The sequence below is a fragment of the Arvicola amphibius genome, chromosome 6 (assembly GCF_903992535.2).
Source record: "Arvicola amphibius chromosome 6, mArvAmp1.2, whole genome shotgun sequence".
Taxonomy (NCBI): Eukaryota; Metazoa; Chordata; class Mammalia; order Rodentia; family Cricetidae; genus Arvicola; species Arvicola amphibius.
In genome coordinates, this window is record NC_052052.2 from 4,454,722 (window position 1) to 4,473,230 (window position 18,509).

The 18,509-nt window shown below is 41.7% G+C and overlaps 1 protein-coding gene across 6 annotated transcripts in view; it reads left to right on the forward strand.

Moving 5' to 3' along the window:
* The window catches only part of Camta1 (calmodulin binding transcription activator 1), an 811,989-nt gene that overhangs the window by 24,223 nt on the left and 769,257 nt on the right, over window positions 1-18,509 (forward strand). For all 6 annotated transcript variants that reach the window (XR_005285810.1, XR_005285812.1, XR_005285811.1 and 3 more), the window contains exons 2-3: window positions 2,591-2,660; window positions 7,701-7,819. Coding sequence is in view for 2 of the 6 variants with exons in the window: in XM_038333569.1 (XP_038189497.1) it covers window positions 2,591-2,660; window positions 7,701-7,819 (189 nt within the window). In the remaining 4 variants the exon portion in view is untranslated. The remainder of the gene's footprint in view (window positions 1-2,590; window positions 2,661-7,700; window positions 7,820-18,509) is intronic.

The following is an 18,509-nucleotide window of genomic DNA, read 5'->3' on the forward strand; positions in this document are numbered from 1 at the left end:
ATTGCATCCTGGGCATCAGAATTTTAAAATTTCCCAAGTTGACGCCTGTGGCCAAGACCTGTTGGTTTGGTTAAAATGGAATTCAGGTTTCCCCATGATTGTCACCAAGCACTCACTTTACACTCCCAAAGTGACACAGTCAGGAGCTGTGGAGAACAGTCCTTTCAGGCTTTTACAAGAGTGTGCATGTACCATGATGATCTAAAAGTACCCTGCTTAAGGTCATTTTACCTTACCTTCTAGAATGTCCCTTGAGACAGGATGCCCTTGTTTACTGTGGCTCTCTGCTGACTGTCTGGCATGTGGCATGTGCTCCTTTGCCATTTGTAGACGAAATGAAGGAGGTAAAAAGAGATGTGTGCTGTGGGAGGAATAGGCAGTTTCTGATCCCTACATCTTTCTCCTGGGTTGCTTGATCATGGGGCCAAAGGTTTCTGAAGGCTTGTCAGCTCTGTGGAGCAGCAGAACACACTGCTGTGGTGTACTTGGACTCATGTGTCTGCTTTTCTATGCAGTAGTTCTGTCCTTTTGGGGTTTATCTATCCTGTCTGCAGTGAGTGGGAGAACCAAGAAGGATGGCTCCAGCTTTGCAGACCTTGGGACTAGCACTCTTTCCTTTGGCCAAGCCACTGCACTGTTGCAGAGAGGCATCTGGAGATCGCTGGTGCACAGGTGATCCTGTGAAAGTCTCTTGAACAGGGCCTGGCACACGAGAGTCTAGTCCAGGTGGCTGGGCTGTGTTGTTCCCATTGTCTTGTGCCATGGTTTATCTGCTTTGAGAACCTGGGGGTGGTTTGAGGTTATTTATAAAGTTTTTAAGCTTAAATCAACTGGGAGCCTTAATAAAGCCAGTGCTGTGGAGGAGAGAGTTGAGTTCTGTCCATAGTCTCTGAGTTCTGTGTTGCCATTTAACTATCAGATTTGGAAGATAGATGTGAAAACCCCATTGTTCATAAGACCATTTATGTTAGTGTGTCTCGTCAAACATTGTGATTTAAAAACTTTTGAGACTGTTAAGATGTGCTAAGTAACTATTACCTTTAATGCTAATTATTTTTGGTAATAGGCAGAAAATAAGCCTTTAGTGTAAATCAGCCATCTCTTTGTGGCTAGTAGGCTGGCTTGGAGGCTGGCAGATGTTAGAGTGGATGGGGAGGTCTCCAGACACTGAAGAAGAATTAAGGAGCCAATAGCTATTCTGGGTGTAGGAGTTGTGTTAGGGGAAAGCTCTGCTGTATTTATGTCTGAGGATCTGGGTCACACAGCAGGAAGGGAGAGGAAAAGAAAAAATTCATGGAAGTTTAGTCCGGCAGCTTCTTTGCTCTTAGAAAATGTTGAAATTGTTAAAGATTGTCCTTGTTACTATAGTAACAGTGGTGTTTGCTGGCGGTAGTGTGGTGGTTGGATTCTCTTTCTTTGGAGGAGACAGGAGAGGGGAAGGCATCATAGAGTGCCATCTTGCCTATCTGTGGTGACACAGAGGCTCAGTTGCTTCCCAAGGACAGCTAGTAAGCAACAGAACTGGAGTCTTTGCACTTCAACTGTTGATCTTGAAACGGTCTTTGTTTTTTTCCAAGTGTAAAAATAAGTGGTTTATAATAAATGATCAATAGTCTAAAGTATCAGTTAGTATTGCAGCTAAACAAGAAGTCATTCTTAGGACTAAAAATAATTGACTGGAGAGATCCAAATGTTTTTCTCTTTTAAAAGAGTGTAGGTTTTTATATGAAAACTTGAGGTTTCCTTGAATGAAGTGACTTGAGAGCAGAGCCCATATCTTCTGACTTCCTCCTCTGGTTCTTCTACATAATGCTGTTTGGCGCTCAGCTGAATCTTTTGTATGAATGAGGTATTTTCAGTTGAGTCTTTTGTATGAATGGGGTGTTTTCAGTTGAATCGTTTGTATGAATGAGATGTTGGCTGTGTTGCTGGAACATGGTTAATGTTGATACTGCAGATGAGGATGCCATGGATATTGCTTCTTATATGTTTATTCTGTGCACAACACATGTGTACTCTATTAAAAACCATACAGGTGGATGTTTATTCTGTGCACAGCACATTTGTACTCTAATAAAAACCACGTAGTATTCTCATGCTTCCACGTGTGTCTTATATTTGGAAGTGCTCCCAAGCCTACAGTGCAAGGCACTGTTACCTCAGCTTTTTGTAGATCAGATGCTACTGTCTTTGTCACTTTTAAACGCTGTATTGTGTGTGTCTTCCCTGACTACAGTAGTCACAGCCTGGAAATTAGCATTGAGGCATTTCTAACATCCAATCCCCAAATCCTGTTTCACTTTTGACTATTGTTAAAGATCATTCAGTCAGAACTCTGGTGCATGTTCAGTAGCCGCTTCATTCTCCTTGGTCACAGATGGCTGTCAGTGGCTCGTAGTCTTTCTCAATTGCAAAGCCTTGACATGAAAGATCCCGGGCCAGTCGTTTTGTGGAATGCCCATGTTTGGATTTATCTGATGTTTCCTCATGGTTAGATTCAGGTTTTGCATTTTTGGCAGGAATATCACAGAAGAGCCAGTATATGTCTCTTTCAAAGATTAGTTTTACATTTTATTTTCTGTTTCCTTAGAGCGTTTCCCAAAGTGTATTCTGCGGAACTAGCACCTACTGTGTTCTCAACACCGTGCCACCTATAGAAGGTAGGATTTGAAAAGCTTTTGACTTTCAGGAATGGGTGGGCTTGGCAGCCAGAATAACTCCTTCCCTAGTGTGGTGAAAACAGCCCTGCACCAGAATTTAGGAAGCCGGGCTTCTGCCTTTTGCTGCCGTGTGATCTTAGATGAGTTACTTAATCCTTTTAGACAACACAAATAATGCTTTCCTCATGAGCCTTCTGTGAGGATTTTAAGCAATGGATCCAGCCATACAGAAAGGTCACAGCCCCTGCAAATGTTGGTATTAATACAGCACTTAACTGTGGAGTCCAGTACTGCATCTGGGTGATACAGAGTAGGACTAGCTGGTGTTCTGTGGGAACCAAAGATTATTTTTGAATCCCAGTTGAGCTACTTATAAGTAACAGTGGATCTTGGCTAAATTAGTCTGAACCCTCAGGTTCCTTATCTGCAGAGCTGGGGTGGTAGTGGTGGTAATTAAAACGTCACATTTTCTCATGAGGATTAAACAAGAGAGCCCAGTATACAGTCCTTCTTGGGTACCTGGTGTGTTACAATAGACCTCCATGAATGTCTCCTCCAATCAGTAATAGAAACCTGAGCACCTGTTGCTGAAGTTGGAGTTGAGTGAAATAAAGTACAGGAGTGTGCCCAAAGCCTAGGTGAATGCAACCCAAGGCTTTGGTGCCTCTTTTTCTGTTCCTACCCCATTTTTTATATTTAAATGTAACTGTAGAATAAATAGGAGTTTATAGAACCTGGGTTACGATGCAATAACACAATTGAAAAGAAAACAGTAATTCTGGGCCACCTAAGACTAGGAAGGGTAAGAGTGGTATTTATACAACTCCACAGAGAGGAAAGAGAGGTTGTTAAATAACAAAACTATTTAGGCTTTGCTACTTAAAATTATTAACTGCTTTTAATTACTAAAACTCCATTTGAAGAATTACGTTGGGTTTCATTTCCTTCTTAGATTGGAAGAGAACAGCACCTGTTCTGACAGTGCTCTCTACAGTTGGTGCTTAGTTACGGTTTGTTTGGGGACAGGAACCGGAAGGTCTTAGGTTAGTCACGGCAGTGCTTTGCTATGAGCACTGTGCTGCCTGGAACACACCAGTGTGTGCTCCTTTCCCTGAGCCAGTTCTGATCCCACTAATTAAATCTAAGCACATCATAATTAGAGCCAAGCAGAGAAGTGTGGAACTGGAACTGCCTTTTAGTTTTTCTCTCTCACTGTTGGTCACATGCCCCATGAGAGCTAGCCGTGGGACTCGCTGCTGCAGTGGAGCTGGTGTGGTGCTCTTTCTAGAGGTCCAGAGACGGACGAGTCACCATCCTTCACCTAAGTCTAGGTGTTCTCCTGTTCTCCTTGTTCATAGGCCCAAACTGTTATATTTTCATTGCAAAGGGAAAGACAGTGGAGGTATCCTTATCAGACGAGTTTAGTTAATACACTTAGGACTTAGCTTGCAGAAATTCGAGCACCCCAGAAACAGGCCAAATGCATTACTTTGTGTTTGAGTCAAAGATTTGGCAATATGAATCTCAATTTTAGAAACAAAACTGAAAGTTAGACTCCAGTTAGCTGAGTGAACATTTTTATACATTTTAGAAAGATTTAACTAAATTATACTCTGACTCTGAAATTATCATTTTGAAAATATTTGAAGGTTGACTAGGAAGGATGGCTCATCTCTAGAATTATAGCTGTCAGCCAAGCACATCATCTGTCAATTTCAAGAGCCCCACCAGTTAAGTTTTTATTGTGAGGTAGGTTAGGAAATTATATTGTGAAGCCATGTATCATACGTTTTACTAGATAACGATAATGAAATGCTTGCCTGTCATTTAGTTGACATTCCCACTTTGCAGTGTCAGAGTTTAACTGTTTGGGTTGAATATGGTGGTACAGTTGAAACCAGTTTATACCTTAGTTTTGTGTTAAGATACTATTGCCGGCATTTTAAAACTGGCACATATGTTTGGTTATTTAATCATTTTACAGCTATTCTAAAAACATTAAACAGTAGCTTTTAATTAAAAACACATTTTTATGCAGTATCACTTTGTGAACAGTTTTTTTCCAACATAAGAACAAAGTTTTCAGTTATCATGCTTTAACCATTAATACTGAAGTTGATTATTTTCCCCTGGTGCTGGAAACTGAACCCGGACATTTTAGGTGAACAATCTGTTACTGTGCTAAACTTGGCCCTGAAGAGTGGAGTATGAGTTTAGCATTAAACTTTGAGTTCTGACTCTGTCCAGCATTGAACTTGCTTCTTCATAAGTTGGGAGTAGGGCATTTACCCATCATTACGGTTCTTAAGAGCACCTGATTTATGTTCAGCATAAACCTAAAATTCTGAAAATGATGCATTTGAAAAGCAGAGCAAGAGGACATGCTGGCCAGCCATGCAATCTTTCCTTCCTTTTACACTGTGAATATAGGGTTACTGTGCAGGGCTGCTTCATAGCTCTCTCCTGTAGTGAGCTCTGGTGGAGCCTTGATTGAGATAGTGCCCACATAGCATTATGGTTTCATCTTTAAAAACATTTGCCTTTGGGTCCACACACCACTGTCTCACTTCTATCAGAGTGAAATTGAAAGCCTGAAGCTTTTCCTCAAGCAGTTGTATTATTGAGAACAAGAACACAAACATTCTCTCTGTCCTTCTGTCCCTCTGTCTGTCCGTCTGTCTGTCTGTCTGTCTGCCTGCCTGCCTGCCTGCCTGTCCGTCCGTCTGTCTCTCTCTCTCTCACACACACACACACACACTCACACTCATACACTCAGCATTCTCTTTCAAACACACAACATTCTGTCTCACACAGACTCGATGTTCTCTCACATACACAACATTCCCTCACACACATTCATTCAACATTGTCTTGTATTCATGCACACATTTCACACACACGCACTCACCATTCTCTCTCACACATCATATGCACTCCATTCTGTCTCTGTTTCTCTCTTCCCCTCACTCTCACTTTACTGCTGGCCGCCAGGTTTCTTAAAGAGGCTAAAGGGACAGGAGCTTAGCATTGGTTGTGACCACAAATGGAAACAGAAGTTAGGGTTTAATGTTCTATTCTGCTTTAGATAGCTTTCTCAGGAAGATGGCTGTTCATGAACAAGGTGTCCCTGTATCGACTGAGTACTAGCCTAGTGCTATTTTTGGAAAAGTTATCCCATATATATTGAATAGAATATAGATGTTCAAATTTCACCTCTACTTTCAAAATTGTGTATGTCACTTTTTTTCTTTTAAAGAGAGAATAAAACCACATTGGGTAGAGAGCAGGAAGGTAAAACTTCATGTGTTTCTGTCTTCTGTACTTTAAATTTTTTGACCTATGTGCTTCCCTGGAGGATGAAGTATAGGGATCATGCATGAGCACATGTAATTATAAAGGCTTTATAGTAAGCAATGAATCAGAACGTCCTATTAACTTTTTCTTAGTTGATTTCCTTTTGATTTTAAGCAATATTTTTAAGTTTAATCTTAATTTGGTATTAATTTGTAATTTTGGATCTCCTAAGAGCAGTGTCAGCAGTTTCTCCCTGCTGGAGACTTGCACAGTTGTGTTTATAGTTCAGTTGGTTGTGTAGTTCATGGACCAAAAGAAGAGTTAGTAGGCTAAGACTCTTAATTCCTGTAAAGCATTCTGCATGATGTGGTAGATTTTCTCAGACTGTTTTTGTGCCTAATATTTACTTCTGTCCTTCTCCAAAAGAAGAAGAAATGTGTTAATCAGATAAGAAGTGTTCGGGTGAGAATTTTGTAACCTTAGAAAAGTTTTGTTGTTGTTTTATTTATCCCTCAAAAGACAGTATTAACTAGAAGTACAGAAATAACTGGACAGATAATTGCTGTATTTCACTTTGTATTTAAGCAGTACCTGTGGACCTCTGTAAAACTGCTGACTTGTAAGGCATGCTGTTGTTGAAGAACCTTAAATTTTATAGAAATTTGTACTTGAGGGAGAATTAAACGATCCCGAATTCTCTGATTCATGATGTGGAAAAACTGGAAACACTGAGTAACTTACCCAAGGTCACACAGGCAGAAAGGCGCAGAACCCTCACAGGTGTGGGCTGTGACTTTGGGTGGGTGCTTGTGAAAATTGGTGAGCCCGTGGTGGAGCAGCTTGAGTCTAACCTTGTAACGCGCTGTCCCCAGGACTCAGGCCATGTATGGCCCCTTGTGTCGTCTGGGGATTTCATTCAGCATAAAAAATTGGAGTGGGTAAATTGAAACTCTGACTGGAATTTGCCACAAATGGCAAGGAATTTGGAGTCAGGGAAAGGGAGGGATTTCTTTACAGGAGTGGAAAAGTAATGATATGTAAATAAATGATGGAAATAAATGCTATCTAAAGAAATGATCTACGAAGCATCAGGTAGTCAGATTTGCTGTCTAGGCTAGAAGTAATGAGTTCTCTGACTCATTTAGACAGAATTACATCTGATGGACTGCATTAATTCTGCAGACATGTACATGAAAATCAGCTTAATTAAAGGGATAAATTGTTAAGGTGCAGCCTAGAAAGGCCAGCTACTCTGTATTACCTGTTAGTTAACCACAGGCTTAAATCCTTATAAAAATCTGGTTTCCTTTAGAAAGGAAAATCTCTTTTGTATTATAGACGACAAAGTCATGTTTAGTTTATGAATAAAAGTCACATGTAATTATAATTCTTCAAACTTGAAAACCATGACATGTTTAACTTGGTTGATAAACAGTTTCTGGGTTTCATGAGGTTAAGTCATTTTATAATTTTGGTGTTTCTTGGAAACACTGAAAGAGCCTTTAAAGTAACAATCTGATTTTGGGCGGCTCTGGGGCACTTCCTGTTTGCTTGCTTGTGATGGAGTAAAACTCAGTCTGTTTCAGAGCCCCACAGGCAGATTCCTGCTGCCTCCATCCCAGAGCGTATAGATGAGGAACTATGTTCTTGAGCTCAGCCGCTAAGCAGAGCTGCTGCTTTTGACATTGTCAGTGTACTTAAAGGAGACTTTCTCTTTCTCTGAACTTACTGTTTTCTTCTTTATAGATGATCATGGGAACAGCAATAGTAGTCATGTAAAAATCTTTTTACCGAAAAAGCTGCTTGAATGTCTGCCGAAATGTTCAAGTTTACCCAAAGAGAGGCACCGCTGGAACACTAATGAGGTAGATACACTTCAGTTCTTAAGGGAATATTATCTTATGGGCGAACTCTTTAGGATGTTTTGCATAGTGCTACTTTATATTAGCTTTAAATTCAATAGCTTGAACATGGAAATTGTCAGTGAAAAGAATTTTTTTTAAAATCAACAACAACAATAAAAAACAGGATTTTCTCCATGGGTAGCCCTGACTGTCCTGTAGTCCAGGCCGTCCTTGAACTCAGAGACCCACTTGCCTCTGCCTCCCGAGTGCTGGGATTAAAGGTGTGTGCCACCATCACCTGGCTGAAAAGAATTCTTAATCTCAAATTGACATAAGCTAACTTGGATTTTGACCTGTCTCTGGTGTTTTTTGCTTGTGCTAAGAGCTGTAAACTGCACGTGACTTCACTAAAGCAGCATCTTGCATTTGATGGTTGATTTACTTGTGCATCTCAGCATGAGTTTTGTGTTGTTTCAAGTGAATGACTACAGTCCCAGTGCTTCACAGAAAACAGTGTCCTGGAAATTCGGTATATAGAGTCGGGGACAGGCTTATCAGTTCTTTGATCTAGAGACAGAACTTCTTTCAAGTATTGACTGTTTGCCTTAATAATAGGGTTTCTGTTAGGACTGCAGGCCAGATAGTAGGTCACACATTTGACACCCATGTAAAGAGTAGATTGATGGAGGAGATAGAAGGAAAGTTTGTCTTTTTGGGCAAACTTTCCCTTTTTTGGTAAATTTTAATTTGGGAATCTTAGCTGTGTGTTGTTTCGTTGTCTAAAGTTTTAGCTTGAAATCTGGGTACTTAAGGTAGGGTAGTAGCAGAAATTGGATGTTACCATTTCAGGGAAAGGTGACAGTTACTGTGGTGGTGAGAGCTGGCTGTGTGTCTATCAGTCATGTTTTCCTTTGACTCACATGACTGGGGCTACTGGTTACTTCACATTAGCATAAATCCATTTGTGTTGTTGGCTCACTCTTTATTTCTGAGTTAGCTTAAAGCACAGCTCCTTCCTCCCGTTTGGCAGGGCTTGAAAAGGAACAGTGTATGTCTGTTGAGACTTCATTTTACTCTTTGTTTTGAGTGGTGGGAAGCTGTATGGATGAATTCCTTCACTTCACAAGCTGCAGTTTTAAATACTCACTAGAACCTTAAGCTTTGTAGCTTTGTCTCAACTGAGTAGATCTTTTGAGTACGTGTTTTACTCACTCATGTGGGTGGTCCTTGCTCTCCATGGACAGCAGCTTTATTGTGGCCGGTATTTGCATAGACGCTTCTAGTTCTAGTTCTAACCAGCATGTTTTACTTATTAAGGATTTCTTATGTTTTAGACCTGAAAAACAGTCACTATGTTGAAAATTTGTCTTAGTCATGGACTTGTCAACAGCACAGTAAACTTTGGAAGCTTTGTAGGAATTCCACAGAAACTCAGTGTTCTTTGATGTTCTTTGAGACAGAGCTTTGACACAACATGTTTTATGCTTTAGTTAGCTCTAGTTTATAATTGTCACAAACACATTAAAGTAAACATGCTCTCCAGTTACATTTCATAAGAAGTAGACATTGTCAGTGTGGTTTAGTGAAGTTAGAGACTGTCTGATAGTGGGCTCACAAGTGTGAGAGTGACTGACCGCTAGGTCAGGGATTTTGCTGTGGAACTTTCACGTGTATATTTGCTTCTAAGTCTAAATTATTTACATGCTCTACTTTCTAACATACCAGCTTTGTTATAAAATGCCAATCGAGGATTTTCTGTATGTGTGTGCATGAGTAGTAGGTCTTGATATGTAGCTCATTATGGTCTTGAACTCTTTCTTGGTCCTTCTGCCTTAGGTTTTCAAATTTAGGTAGTGCGGGCATGAGCCACCATGTGCAGCAATGTTTAGAGGATGTTTTCTCCCATGCTGTGTGTGGGTTATTGTTGTTGACCCCCTTTCAGACAGCTGAAATAGGAAACTGCAGGTCTAGAGGAGAAAAAGTAGAGTGTTCTGTGCAGGTGTTGCTGCTGCAGCAAGCACAGAGGGGAGTGTGTTGCTGAAGGGGTGGAGCGGAGGCGGCACAGCTGATGGACTGCGCCCTTTTGAGCTGTCATTCTTGCAGTGATTTGTCAGCTCCACACTGAGGAAATCTGGGTGGAAAGATGGCCTGCAGTTGGGAGTGGGCATCGCTCTTTGTTTCTTAGCTTTAGAAGAACTGGAGGGCTGCTCAGTGTGAAGGTGGAAGGCTTAGACAGGAGCCGTGGGGACCACACCTGTCCCTTTTGTATTAACGACTGGCTTGGATCACAGGGAGGAAGAAGTCAATGTGGTTCTGTAGGCGTCCACTTCCTTGGTTTGACTGGGCATTTCCTGAACTCTTCCTCCTGTCATCTTCATGGTATTAGATGGATGTACCTCTCACTGGGCTTTTGTGTTCTTGGAGAGGAAAATCCTGTGCAGTCTATCTTGCCCATGAAATCCCTGTGCTGGCTTATGGAGTGCAGTACATATGTCAATGTCGTACATAGTTAAGAGCCCATTTTCCTTCCAGAGTGGACTAGATGACTGTGTTCTGGTTGAGAACCATGTGAGCAGGTGGCTTGTCGAGAAGGTTTTTGTACAAAGACTACATTTCTTAAGATCACACTTCCTGGGACAAGAGGCTCCATCCTGGAGGAGGTGTGTGGTCTGACAGCAGCTGAGTGTGGGGTGAAGTTGTGTTCCCATCTCACTGTGCAGCTAGTGCAAAACAGGACAGGCACTGGAGCTGCCCGAGAAATGGCAGCTGTCCTCCCCAGCCACTGTGATCATCTCCCCTAACCCCTCACAGTTGAATCCTGGGTCCAATGTGACTCATTTGTACTTCTGAGAAGTTCCTTTACTCAGACTTGCTTTTTAAACATTTGTGTTGAGAAAACCCAGTTTCATACTGTGGTATTGGAGAGTTAGAGCTGTCTCTTCTCAGGTGCTGCTGTGTATCAAGTACCTGCGTTTGCTAGGTAGTGAGCCCAAATTATTTCTAAGTCTCATAATGCTGTAAGGTGAGCAGTGTTTCCTTTTAGAGATGCGGAAGTGTAGGTAGAAAGGGCTGAATGATGGAGTCACGCCAGTGCTCTTGGTCTGTAAAGTTTGTTTCCTAGCTTCATTTCTTAAGCTTCATTTCTTGTGTGTGTAATGTGTGCATGTATGTGTAACACCCTTCACCCCATGTGTGTGGAGGCCAGAGGTCAGCCTCAGGGGTGGTTCTTTAGTCAGCGCCATCCTGGTTTCCTTACTGGCCTGGAGTTTGCCAGGTAGGGTAGGTTGGCTGTTTGTGAGCCCCTCCCCACCCCTGTAGTTGCAAGCTCCCAACTGACTAAGCCTAGCTTTTATTTTATTTTATTATTTCATTTACTTATTGTTTGTGTGCCTGTGTGTTGTGTGCACATGCCACAGTGCCCAGATGGAAATCAGGGGACAGATTTGGGGAATCAGTTGTCTTCTTCTACCTTGTGTGTTCTGGGGATTGAATTCAGGTTGACAGGCTTGATGGCAGGCTCCTTTAACTGCTGAGCCATCTTGCTGGCCACAGGGCATCTTCACACTTGAGTTCATATGCATATGTGGCAGACACTTTCCTGACTGGTCCATTTGCCCAGTCCCTAGAGCTTGCTTTCTTCAGTTGCTTTGTTTTTGTTTTTGTTTTTTTTTTTTTTTCCCCTTAGACTGTCCTGGAACTCTGTAGACAGGTTGGCCTCAGACTCAGAGATCTGTCTGCCTCTGCCTCCCAGTTGCTGGGATTAAATGTGTGTGTCACCTCCCTGGCTTATTTTAATTTTTCCTAACCCATTGGGCTATATAATTTCCTTTCCTTCTTCAGTGCAACTGAGAAGAAATGGAATGTTGTCTCTAGAAGCAAATCAGCTTTAGACTATGCTTTCTTGGGTAGATAGAAGTGCTCCTGAGACCTGCAGCCTCCCAGGGATCTATGCTGATGGCTATGGTAGCAATCATGGAAGCCAGTGTCTATGGTTGATTGTAGAGTAGGCACTGTGGGTTCCTCTTCATGAATACTCTTAGCCCTTGAATTAACCCTATGAGGTAGGCTATTTGATTACCCTTGTAGTATAGATAGGAAGTGTGACATATGGAGATGCTAAATAGTTTTCTTAACGTCCTCAGGCTGAGAAGTAAGTGTGTGGGGTGTGCAACCTCTGCAGGTGATGGAACTTACATTCTTTTCTGCTTTGTCCTGAAGAACTGTTACTTTGTTGTTGTTGTTGTTATTATTAATTCCCCCTTCTTCCTCCTCTGTTCTCAGTGTTCTTCTCTCCCCTAGCCCCTCTTCTTGTTTTTGAGATAGGATCTCATGTATCTTGGGCTGGTCTTGAACTCTACATCTTGAATTCTACCCTGCCTCACTGTCCCAAGTGCAGGGATTAAAGGTGATGGCATTTTTCAACTGGACTCTTTTTCAGGATCTTGCAGTTATTCAGTGACTTTTAATCTTTTTTGTTGTATAGAATTGTTTGATTATAATGATGTAGTGTCTTGCATGGTGATTTTATTTTAGTACCATTCATTTCTTAGGAAAATAGTTTTGCTTTAGTGTGTGTGATGTATGTACATATTATATGTTTGTGTGTATGTATATATGTGTGTCCTTGCACACATGTATGTGTCTGTATGTGGAGGCCATGCACATGCCCAATGTCTTACTCAGTTTCTCTCCATATTACTTTTTGAGACAGTGTCTCTCACTGAACCTGAAACTCACCAACTTGCAAGACTAACTGGCCATTGAGCCCCAGGCCCCTTCTGTTTCTTCCTTACCAGTGTTAGGATTGCAGCCATGTATATATGCCAACTTCTGATGTTTGTGCTGAAGGACTGACGTCAGGTCATCATGCTGAATGTGGCAAGCATTTTGTGGGCAGAGCCATCTTTCCATACATTCATTCTTTAAATACTTAAAATTTCATTTATTTGTTTATTTGAGAGAATGTATACGTGTAGGCACGTGTGGAGGATGGTGAACAACTGGGGAAGCGGTTCTCTGCTTTCACCATGTAGATCCTTGGGCTCAAACTCAGGCTGCTAGACTTTCTGGCAAAGTGCCTTTACCTGCCGAGTCAGCTCATTGACTCCTTTAAAAAGTGTTTGTTTTGAGACCGAATCTTGCAGTGAAGCCTTGTTTGACCTGGTACTTGGCTGTGTCATTCAGGCCGGCTCCACATGTTTATCAGTCCTGCCTCTGCTTCCTTATTTACAGGCATGTGCCACCACATGAATACTTTGCCTCTTAATAATGAGTAATGGCATTCTCCAGAAATGAAGAAGGTACATGGACACAGTAGAAACCATACCTGTGTGTAACTTGGTGTCCAGGCCTGGTTCTTATTTCCAGGACGGAGGATGCAAGGAGCACAGCACATTTATTTTATCACTCTGCGTAGATAGGGGCTACTTAGCCCAGGCTGGCTTTTAACTCATGATCCTTCTGCCTCAGGACTGGGATATGTTTGGGATTACAGGCATGCCCCATCTTGCCCAGGTGGGTGTGCACTTTACTGGAAACCAGTCTGTGGTCATTGGTATTTTTTTTAGGTGAACTATTACAAGGTTTCTGCATCCTGAGTTAATATTTTTGAAGCCCAGAGCAAGAAATAACTATGCTAATGCAAGTTTCTGATGGCAAATGACTGCTTCATAATTGAGTGTTACTGCTCTGGGTTTGTTTGTCCAGTGTCATCAACTAGCTATTGACTTAAAACATAACTGCTGCATTCCCGAGTCTCAGATGGCGTTCTTCCATAGACAGACTCATGCAGCAACCTTTTGTAATGAAATGTTCAAGTTACTTGCCCATGCTACTGTTTTTAAACTATTAACATTCTGTTTCTTCTTTTGGTACAAAGTTTTTCTAAAGTAAGCAAATGGTTCCTCTTTGTTATTCAGTTACTAAATTGGCATTGCATGTTGGTGTCAGCTTCAAGGCTTTCTGTAAAAGATGAATTAAAAAGATTTATTTTATATGTATGAATGTCTAGCATGTAGTTTGTGTGTGTGTGTGTGTGTGTGTGTGTGTGTACCATGTGTGTCCCTGGTCCTGGAGGAGGCCAGAAAAGCCTGTGGAACTGGATTTTAATTAAGTATGTTTATGAGTTGACATGTGGTGCTGGGAATCCACCCCAAGTTTCTGCAAGAGCAGTAAATGCTCTCTAAATACTGAGCCAGATCGCTAGCCCTGCGGTTAATCTTAGTGTTAACAACAGTTTCTGTTGTAGAAGCAAGCAGTGTAGCTTCAGATGATACATTTCCAGCTGTCGGCAACTAGAGGAAACCCGAGTGCACCTCTCATGTTTTCATAGGAGACCCTGTGAAATCGTGAACACCTTTCCTGGCTTTTTGTATTTAGTTTTTTAAAAAATGGACCATAAGACCATGGGAATTATTGTATTTCATATACACTTTTAAATGCAAAGTGCTTTATACTTTTAAAATTTCCATAATCGTTTTTGTGTGTAGGCATATATTTTTCAGTACTTTTGTATTTTTAATTTTTTCTTTGCATATTTTTAAAAAGCTACAGTTTCAGGCCTGCAGTTAGTTGTCGGTGATTGGCTTTGCTGGTCTATTATGTAATGTTAGCTATGAAGTTTGAAACCACGGTGTTGGGAGACAAAAATTTAAGACTCTGGTAGCTTCCAGAGTGTGAGTTCAACTGGAACATACAGTGCTCTAGTCGGCTGTGACGATAGCTTGGCTTTGAGGACCTGGGAAGTTAGTTACCTTTGAAGGAGATTTTGTCTTGGGTAGCTTTGTGGTCTGAGGTAGTGGCAGTTGGTTTCTGAGTCTGGGTGAGCTGCTCAGGTTAAATGAAAACATGAAATGTAGATGTGAGCAGCAGGAACAGAGCCAATTTGTAAGAGGGATACCGTTTGATCTTTGAACACAGCACATAGTATCACATGTCAAGTTAAACCTGATAATTCTGTGACAGTTGGGCTAAATACAGTTCTCAGCACTCTGATGAGAGCCGCCTATTGTTAAGTCTGTAGGCTCCTGGCTGCAGAGGCAGAAGTAGACAAGGTCCATTACATTGCAACACTGGTGAGGAGGGTGAGCAAGGAAGACTGCTCGTTTCAGGCTGGGTTGCCTTTCAGGACTGGCAAAGGAGGCAGTTTCACCTGTAGAGGGTGATGCTTTCAGAATCTGAGCAGATGCCGAGGTGGGAACCTTCAGTAAAGGTAGGAAGTTCCCTCGGTTTAGGTCTTAGCTACTTCTTACAATCTTACTTCAGGAAGTAGTACCTAGAAAAACATCTGGCTCATAGCCACTGCTCAGTAGTGCTCATCTTGAGTGAATGAAATAGATAAAACCATCCATAGAAAACTAAATTCTTTAATTTTTGGAGCTCAGCTTTACAGTTGATTTTTTATTGTAATTTTTGCTGTTAATATAGTTTCAGATACATGATACTCACAGAAACTTCATAACCAACAAAATTTATGTGGATAGTGCTGATGGGTGGGATGGATAATGCTTTGCCTAAGCAAAACTGTCTCTTGGGGCTGAATGTCTTACGGGTTGTACTGTTCTCCATTTTTTGTAACTTGGCCTGTGGTGCTGCCCTGTGCCCTGCAGTTCTACCTTATTTCCTTATTGATAAACTGGTTTTTGTACAGCATTTCTGTAAGTCCATCAGGCCCTGGTACAAATACATCATTTAGTCTTAAATTCACTTCTGTGATTTTTCTCATTAGCCCAACAAGAATTTAAATGACACTCCTGGGTGCCAAGGCAAATATAATCACAAACCATAGACTTGAACAATGACTTTTCGTGTTGGAATATGTTTGTGATCGGTGTTACTGTTTCAGATGATAAATTAAGATGGGAAGCATTTCAAGCTCATAGACCCCTGATAGTCGTTTCACAGAATCTGAGCTGAGAGCCCCAGTGCAGATGCAGGACTGGTGCAGGAGACACCCAGGTTTTGGCTCTGTTCCTGATCAGGTGTGTCATGTGAGACAATGGTCTGCTTGGCCTCCTCTGGTTGGAGGTGATGGTGTCCAGGAACCTTTGAAGCCACTCTAACAGTTAGAGTGTGGGAGAGTTGGGGAAGCCAGGGCACAGCTCTGCTGTTGGATTGCAGTTTGTTTTTACTGTTAATCATCCCTTAATTTTGTTTGTGAACTGTGCTGTTTAGTGATTTTTTTTTAAATATAAAGACATACTGTACAGTAACCCCCACTTCCAAATTCCAGAATGTTTTCATCCCTTCACAAGCCTCTGGCCTTGGTGGGATCAGCACATTAGGAGAGGGCAGGCTCATGAGTTTGTGGTCTTACTTACCTCTAAGTTTCTGTATCTGTTTAGCATTGGAGATGAAATGGGAAAGATTGTTCTCTAATTCAGGTCATAACTTACTGGACTGTTGCCAGAGAGCAAGTTCAGTTTGGAGAAGGCTGAAGAGTATTCGGGTACAGTTTAGAACCATGTTGTGCAAAGTGGGCTAAAACGTCTCATCCTTTAGTAGCCAGATGACTTTGGGTGCTGGTGATTTCCACAGATGAGAAGCAACACCAGTGCACTGAGGTGGAGGGGGAAGGCTGCCTGGAGAAGCTGGCATTCTTCAGCTGCATGGACTGGTCTGGCTCACTGGTGTCTACCGGATGTCTGGAGTGTCTGTGCCTGTGCCTGTGTGGCACCTGATTGCATCTAGCATGTATTCAGATGGAGACGCTCAATCTAGAAGTGTGTGTGACTTGACTGTAGTCTCAGGTTTGCTGTTCCCACCCCACTCAGGTTTATTTTGGGGAACTTGGGCTACAGGGAACACGATGAACCTTTCTTGAGTCTTTCTTACTTTAGTAAGCACATGGATGATACCAAATGCGGTTTTAAAGCTTAACTGTTCTATATAGGAAGGTCAAAATGCGGTTTTAAAGCTTAACTGTTCTATATAGGAAGGTCTTTTAAAGGAAGAGTGGTGGGATCAGGGTTCATGGAGGCATCTTCTGATGGTTTGACATCTTTTGGGGAAAGCATAGAGGATAGTCTCCTTTTCTACTCTTGTATCTCTGTTTGGCCCATGAGGCTGAAGGCACCAGAAACCTGAAACCAAATGTCATAACCTACCTTCTAACCTGTCTTCCTGCTTCCAACCTACCAGATGCTTCCTAATTATGAAACCCTGCTGAGGGTTTTTTTGTTTTTGTTTTTGTTTTTAAAGCTCCTAAACTATAACTTAAGTTTCCCAGTGTTGATGCTCCTAGAGATTCAGAGCCGAGAAGGGTCAGCAGCACAGACATGGAAGTCCTTTTGCTTTGGGAATGCAGGTGGGGTCTGGGGTGAAGCTCAGTTGTTTAGTGTTTGCCCGGCACCAACAAGACCCTGGGTTTGAACCCAGTGCCACATAATCTCATGCCTTAAAACCAGTACTCGGAGATAGCAGCAGGGGATTTAGAAGTTCGAGGTCATCCTCAGCTAAGGAGAGTTTGAGGCCATGGAGGCTTGAGACCTCATCTCCAGAAAAAGGAAACAGCAAAGTGCTGTCTGGGCTGTGGTGGGCCAGAGTGAGATAGATGATCATGGGGGTTTCTCTAGATAGAAAGGCATTACCATAGGTCAATACTTAGATGCTCTCTGTTGGGTCCCATGATAGGTGGAGAATTGAAATAAAGGCAAAATTTAAGGTGCTTGCAATTATATTTGAGGAGAAAAGGGGAAACTTGGGGGAATTGTCAGCCTTCACCTCCGCCTACACATGCTGTTTTCTGTTTTGTTTCTTACACATGCAGACGTTTTCCTCACACAAACTCCTTTAGAATTTACTATAAAATGAATGGAGAGCTAAATGAAACTGGATTCAAATTCTGCCTAGGTTTTGGCCACAGATACTTCCCCTGCAGGACTGTGTAGGTGAAGGTGGAGATAGTTACCTGTAGTGCCCAAGGGAAGACAAGCTGTTGGGCAGAGGAACTTGAGATCAGGTAGCACACAGACCGCTGATAAAGGAGAGAACATTATCTTGTATTCCTCTGAAGGAGACTGTAGTGCAGCCAGAAGGCTAAGGCCAAGGGTAGAGAGAGCCTCCCATCTTGTTCTTTGTGGTGGAAGATAGGCCGTTTCCTGAAGCTACACCTGAGGAAGGCTTGCTATTGCCAGGTGGGGTTCTTAACCAGAAAGCTGCAAGGGACTTCTTCAGATAGACCATAGCACATAGGAGAAAAAACACTTACATATAACTGTCTTTATTAAAGGTAAGAAAAAGTTGAAAGAACAGAAAAATGCCACCTGCTTCCTATTTCTGAGGAAGACTACATTGAATAGCTTGGAATACAGTAAGATCTGGAAGATTGAGGACAAGTATAGTTATTTCCCATGTTCCTGACACCCCTTAGCTGTGTGGTGACAGATCCCCTTTTCTGATATCATAAGATTCTTAGCAATGTGAATGGTACAATTTCATTTTTAAATTGTTGAACAAAATTTAGGCTTTTTAACTGGTAATTTAAGAATCATTTCTGATAAATGTTTTAATTATTATTAACCAAATTTTTATAGTAAGATAATTTCCAGTAAGTTTTTAATAGTCCATTCTTCAAGCAATTCAGAGAACCTGCTGTGTGTTTTTATTTCATAAATGAGGATAGTAAGACTTAAGTGTTTTGAATTAGCATCTGCCATTATCTAATATACTATACCATTTACTTTTAAAAAGATTCATCTTTATTTTATGCAAT